The sequence below is a fragment of the Eleginops maclovinus genome, chromosome 1 (assembly GCF_036324505.1).
Source record: "Eleginops maclovinus isolate JMC-PN-2008 ecotype Puerto Natales chromosome 1, JC_Emac_rtc_rv5, whole genome shotgun sequence".
Taxonomy (NCBI): domain Eukaryota; kingdom Metazoa; phylum Chordata; class Actinopteri; order Perciformes; family Eleginopidae; genus Eleginops; species Eleginops maclovinus.
This window is the reverse complement of record NC_086349.1, coordinates 16202819-16210047: the sequence shown is the minus strand read 5'-3', so window position 1 is coordinate 16210047 and position 7229 is coordinate 16202819. Positions and strand designations below refer to the sequence as shown.

Here is a 7229-nt window from a genome sequence, read left to right as displayed (position 1 = left end):
CACACACACACACACACACACACACACACACACACACACACACACACACACACACACAAGGATTCACACTAATCGATGCACACCTCAAATAGCAGATAACTACCTTATGTGAGCTTTATGCTTGTGAAAAGTCACACTATCAGTGGTTAATTTGCAGATACATATGGCACAATAAGAGCAGAGCAGTTTTCTAGAAGAATAATGTGCACACTGCAGTTTAAATGGGAACCCTTGTGTCTGGAGGAAGCTTGGCCCATGCTGTTACTCTACAGCCTGTTCATTATTCACTAATGTATGCACAGCCCCAGGTACCCTTCAATGACCTCACCTTCTACAGCCTGCTTTGGGATCATTAGGAGGCGCTCACCTGAGTCCCTTCCCTAGAGCAAGTGTTATGTTCATGTAGGTGAAAAATAACCTGTACTGCATGTACAGTATGGTTTAGGAGCTCAAAGAACTTGTTTCATCAATAGTGCAGAAAATATCATATGTTCTTGTTATGAACACAGGATAACATTCTAGACAAGTGTGTAGACGTGGGTAAATATATGCTGATTATGTGAGGTTATACAAGGAGTAAAACAAATTGGACTTTGATTGAAAGAAAAACAATGAAGTTGAGAGTTCTGACAGACAGATGTGATGGGGTCAATGATTTTTGCAGAAAAGTCTTTCTGTAGCAAGCCTTGTGACAGCGAATCACTGTGCCTTGACAATAACAGTAGTGTATTTTCAAGTAGCAAGGAGTGTGTCTTTCTTCTAAAAAGATCGAAATCTATCCTTTTCTTCCCTTTCTTTTTTTTCTATCATGTCCCGGCTCAACTTCTTCCTGGTATTTCTTCCCTTTTTTGTATCACTTGTCTTTCTCTCTGCTGGTTTTCATAGAGATGGGTATCTGAGAAGCAAAAGGTCATGATAAAACATGTGCTCTCCAACTTCATATTCTGTTGCCTGATGATAATTAATACAAAGAAAAGCCTTTGACAGAAACACACTGACTGTCTTTCTCTCTTTCACTCAACAGGTGTTGGAACGAATAACAAATAGGGAGGAGGTGGCTTTCGATTTTTCCTGTGACTGTAAACGTTTTCTGGAGAACTGGACGCTCTGGTACTCTACTACTCATTCTGGTGACTGAGCCTCCTTTCTGCTCATTTGTGTGTGTGTCTGATTGTCTTATCCTGGGGTCCCAAGGCTTTGCACTGGCTATATTGCAGCCATGGAGGTGGCCCTGGTAGACTTTGAGAGCCTGGATTGTCTTAATGGCAGCCTTGAGGATGACACCTATGCTGATGAGACCACAGCTCTCACAGTGGACATGCCCCAAGAGCAGGGCAATTCAGGGAGCCACTACCTTAGGCGATCCTCTAAAGTTTCCTCCACGCTTTTGCCCTCTTGCATTTGGGAATCCCGCTCATCTACGCCCACTCCACCCACACAGATTCCAGGAATACCCCAATCCCCAAACATGGCAACCCCAAGCCGACAGGGGCGCACAAGCTGCGCCAGCATGATCTCCAACTGGAAATTGCTTCTGAACAGCGAGGGCACTAAGGAGAGTGAGACCATCTTCAGAAAGCTTGCAAAGGAGTGCTGCGAGGATCTGTTTGTAGATAAACGAGGGCTGGATGATGGAGAACAGAAAGTCATCATCAACATCGCTGGTCTTCGTTTTGAGACGCAGCTCAAAACTTTGGACCAGTTTCCTGAGACGCTGTTAGGAGATCCTTTAAAGAGGATGGACTACTTTGATCCAATGAGGAACGAGTACTTCTTTGACCGGAACCGACCTAGCTTTGATGGCATTTTGTACTACTACCAGTCAGGGGGTAAGATCAGACGTCCTGCTAATGTTCCCCTGGATGTGTTTGCTGATGAAATTCTATTCTATCAGCTTGGAAGCGAGGCCATGGAGCAGTTCAGAGAAGAAGAAGGATTCATAAAGGATGTTGACATCCCTCTACCTGATAATGATCTGTGCAGGCAATTCTGGTTGCTTTTTGAGTACCCAGAGAGCTCTAACGCAGCTCGAGGTGTAGCCCTGGTGTCTGTTTTTGTTATTGTCATATCTATAATTATTTTCTGCATGGAAACGCTGCCAGAATTCAGAGATGAAACTGACCCAATTGTGCCCACAGCAGTACAGCCTTTCAACATATCCAGATTATACAGTTCTGAGGCTCCATCTGGAAAACCCACCACTTTCTCTGATCCCTTCTTCTTCATTGAGACGGCCTGCATTGCTTGGTTCTTCTTTGAGCTGTGTGTGAGATTTTTGGTCTGTCCTAGCAAAAGGGAATTTTTCAACAACCTCATGAACATCATTGACATTATATCCATCATCCCTTATTTTGTTACCCTGTTTTCAGAATTGCTCACAAAGCCACAAGAGAACTCAGGGCAGAACATGTCTTTGGCAATTCTGCGTATCATCCGTCTAGTCAGGGTGTTTCGTATTTTTAAACTCTCACGCCACTCCAAGGGGCTACAGATCCTTGGACAGACTCTAAAGGCCAGCATGCGTGAGCTTGGGTTGCTCATCTTCTTCCTCTTCATCGGAGTCATCCTCTTCTCAAGTGCTATCTACTTTGCTGAGGTAGATGAGCCCAACACACAGTTTGTCAGCATACCTGATGGCTTCTGGTGGGCTGTGGTTACCATGACCACTGTAGGCTATGGGGACATGTGTCCTATTACCATGGGGGGTAAAATGGTGGGCACCTTGTGTGCCATCGCAGGTGTGCTGACCATTGCTCTGCCTGTTCCCGTCATTGTTTCCAACTTCAACTACTTCTATCACAGAGAGACGGAAGCAGAGGACAAGGTGCCCTTGGCAGATGCAGTTGAGCAAGCCATAAAGAGTGAGTCGAGCCCCAATGAGAGCAGCAACAGCTCGATCAAAAAGGCTAACGGCACTTGGCGGATGGACACAGAGAAATAACTGAACAAGAACACAATTTAGGAAGGGAGACTTTGATGCAAAGCAGCAAAGAAATAGTAAAGAAGAATAAAAAGGAACTGAACTCAAAAGATCAATGAGATAAAATAATTGTATGTTGCAAAAATGTGTTTTCTAAGGATAAATGGGACGTTCTTACCTCTTTTGTCTAATATGTATACAATTACATGTTTTAGATACCATGTTCAAGCTAGTATGTCATAATATTTCCAGTTAAGGACTTTTTTCCTTAGTTGCATAGAAACAAAACAAAACAAAATCCTTTACTGTAAAGCTTCTTCTCTGTCATAAAGCAAAGGTCTTGCAGTCATTTATAATAAACGTTAAGTCATAATGCAGGATATTTATATGATTATGCTTCAGGTCACTTTTATTTGAAACAATCAGCTAATGTAGGCAACAGGTCTCAAACATTGATATTGGTCAAATTGTTTGTCCTTCTCGTCATTCAGAATGTATGTTCTGTGCCACAGTCTGCAGATAACTGCTCAAAATGATGACTGACTGATGGCCACTTAGACACAAAACTGGATTGTTAACATTAACCAAAAAGGAAAACACATTTTTTCTTTCCGTTTCTAGTTAAGTGTGTTTAGTTTCTAGGTAACAGCCCCACCCCAACTTTGTCACAATTCTATAATATTTTAATTCATCCACTTAGAGTCGCAAAGGTAATTATCTTCCACTCTTTTTATTTGTCAAACTGACTCCACACTATGTATAATAATGCAGTGCCTTAAATTATTTATGTTGGGATATTGTTGACTTCGCCATACATAATCTTACTGTAATACTTTTGTTTATAATGCATATGCTCAGTATTATTGATTTAAGTTTGGTTGAAAATGTAGACGTTGTAACATTTCCAGGATTTTTTATTATTTTCCAAAATGCTCCACGACAAAGAAATGCATTCTGACCCGAAATACAATTTAACATATCCAAAGTACAGGGGATCCTATAGAAACTATCTGTTTAAAATCATAATTTTGTCAGTGAGGTGGAACTTGTTCTAAGGAACTTTATTTAGACAGCAAGATCAAAAACAATGCAAGTGAAGAAGAGAACCAAGAAGCCAAAGGTAACGCTGGATTTAGGAAATAAAGGGAACTGTTAGAAGACAGGGAAGCATGGCAGGTCAAAATATCATAATCCATCTTATTTTTGAGGAGTAATTGCAAATTATGCTGTATCAGTGTAATGCTCTTTTGATTTATTTTATGACTATTTGTTTTATAATATATTTTCCTATTTTAATAGCAACCTTGGAAAGTCATTTGTTGATTGGGCTCCAGGAATATGTTGATAAAAAGCTGGAGGCTCGTGCTATATCTTCTCACAGAGCATATGATTGAAGATGATTCATTATTATGTGTTTTCTGTGCTTTTGACAAGCAGCTGTATTGAGATGATGATATTCATTTTCACGATAGTCAGTTCCCGTGTCTGTAGAGTCACTGTTGTGCAACAACTTCGGAGGTAGCCAGACCTGAAATTATTACCTGCGTTGTCAAGGCAACAACTTTAGTACAGTAACAAAACCAATACACTGTATCTATATGTATGATAACATTTCAGTATCCAGTTGACTGTAATGTATGTAAAATACACTGGGATTTTAAATCATGTCTTCTCATGTCTTATGTGCTCTGTTGTGGTTACAGAAAGATGTGTGTTTGTGACTGTGTGTGTGACTGTGTGTGTGTGTGTGTGTGTGTGTGTGTGTGTGTGTGTGTGTGTGTGTGGGTGTGTACGTGTGTATGAGTGAGAGAGCGACAGATAGAGAATTGGAGAGAGAGGGAGTTAGCGTTCTTGTATTTCAATCGGTGTTCCCCTTAAGGGAAGATTCCGTCACTGCTTTTGGTAAGCTGTCTCTGCTTTCACTGTAATGTCAGTAGGCACACACACACACACACACACACACACACACACACACACACACACACACACACACACACACACACACACACACACACACACACACACACACACACACACACCCAACACACATGAACACAGACAAAGATAGAGGTCACATCAACAAACCATGTGTGGCAGTGCAGCAACAGCCTCTTTGGAAGTCATCCAAACAACAATAGGATGCCAGTCTCTGGTTGACATGGAGTAGTCGTCTAGCTATTGATGCCAGTTTGCTTCACCTGATGCCTTTCTTTCTGGCCTCGCCTCAACACCTCGTCTTAGGCCAAAAAGGAATCATAAGTTAATCGTAATAATTCAGTAAATGCCTTTTTGTTATAGTAATTGTTTATGTTTTACTTGCAGGTAACAACAACATTCTCATCCTTCAAATCTAAGAAATTGTGAAAAGCAACAGACACCTCATGTCTTTAAGAAAGTGTGTCAGATCTTTCACAGAATAACAATAAAAAAGTGTGTGATTTGTATAGTAGGTAGCTTGTGGGCAAAGTAGAAGAAATGTGGCACAATACTTAAGGAATCAGAAATAGCATCAAAAAGACTACATGGGGCTTTTGTCTGTTGTTGATATGCAACAACAAAATGAAAAACAAGTATTGCTTGTTGCTAATACATATTCATATTGTTATTTTAAATATTTTGCTAAGGTTTAATATACTAAATATTCTGTTGAGAGAAATTGGTACATGGAGAACGTTCTAAACAAAGAGTTAATGTTTGTCACACAGCTGATAGAAGACAATAGCAATGTATTATTCATAGATACATTTCAGGAAGCGTTTCCTTATCAGTTTGTTTGAATCTCTTGGATAATTAGCAATGCAGATGAAGTTGTACTCACAGGCAACTCTCGAGCTGACTTCAATTCTGCTTAAAATCACAACTGTTTTGTTATGATGCAGCGATGTGAACAATAACAACACAGTGTTTCCAACATCAGAGTGCTGCTGTAGAGAGCAGATGAGCTTTGTTTGGCAACTCTTGCTCTTCTGAATTGTTTTACAATTTCTCATTAAAACCTCAACTACACAAATAAACAAAACAGGAACACCATGAATGGTGCATAGACGAATAACCCTGATTTTTACTACATGGTCCTATAGGATATAAGAGGCATCTAAGGACAAAGAGTGAAAACCGAGCTGGTGATAAAAAAGAGAGAAAGGAAGGATGAATGTTCCTCGGGTGGACAAGGAGTTCACATGCTACTGGTAATGGACTCTCAGACACTGAGATAGGTTACAAGCAAGTGCGGAAATAGGTAACAATTTAAGTTGATCTTTTATAAACACATACATCTGTATGTGTGTAAAAATACATAAAAAAAAGAACTCTCCTGAATTAATACATGTTCATAGAAAGCAGTTACTGGCATAGAAATGGTCTTCTTTGTGATTTCAAAATGACGACGTTGACAGGTCAAACAGATGTAACTAATAACCCAATACAGTTATTGCTGTATTGGATGCAATAATAGCTGTACTGGAGCCATCGTTGATCAAATCAGCTCCACGTGTTCTTTACTTACTGTGACATGTCAAATGCAAAAATCAAGAATAACAAGAATAAACAATCATATTGTTGTTTTGAAAATAAATTAGGCATTATTTTGAATACAAACAAAAGGAAGAGAATCCCATCTTCTTTTATTGTGGTCCAGGTTTCTAAGCATGCCAAACATGATCAGGTGTTGTGGCTGTACCCTAAAATGTTTCAAACTCAAATTTGAAAAGGACAGTCCCATTGGAAATGTTAAATTCTTATATCATATCATATAAAAGAGGACAAAAACAGCTTTTGATATTAATCCTTTTTTATCTTTCTGGTGATTTATCCAGAATGTGTGTTTGTCTGTGGGTGGTTGTCACATCGTCCTATAATCTCATGGCACTTTGAGGTTTTACCAATGTGACTGCATCCCAGTCAAGGTTTGGTCTCTAAAATTGTATTCTATTACAATAGTGACTGTAATGGAATATACTACATCACTCACTCATCGGTAATGTAATCCAAGGGATTACTTCAACTCGATAATAGATTCTTCCAGAATACCTTCCGTATTCGCTGTATCAGTAAATAAGGTATAATGTATGTAATTATATCTGAAATTACAAATGCATACATATATTTTAAATGAAAATGGTACTGCATGTTGCAACTTATAAAGTCTCTACAATGTTAATCGATTTCTAAGATTCTCATCAAAACTGTTCCAAAAAGTAATCGTTGTATTAGTAATATATTGAAATTAGGATTAACACTTTATCTTGTTTTATTAGGATTATTTTAGATGTATGTTACAAACTGCATCAAAGTCATTTTTTTTTTTTTA

At 39.1% G+C, this 7229-nt stretch overlaps 1 protein-coding gene across 1 annotated transcript; it reads left to right on the top strand.

Moving 5' to 3' along the window:
* Nucleotides 1-1219: 1219 nt before the first annotated feature.
* On the top strand, nucleotides 1220-4443 carry kcna10a (potassium voltage-gated channel, shaker-related subfamily, member 10a). Its single transcript, XM_063889991.1, has one exon. The coding sequence runs from the start codon at nucleotides 1220-1222 to the stop codon at nucleotides 2939-2941; it is 1722 nt and encodes a 573-aa protein (XP_063746061.1). The 3' UTR covers nucleotides 2942-4443.
* The last annotated feature ends 2786 nt before the right edge of the window (nucleotides 4444-7229 follow it).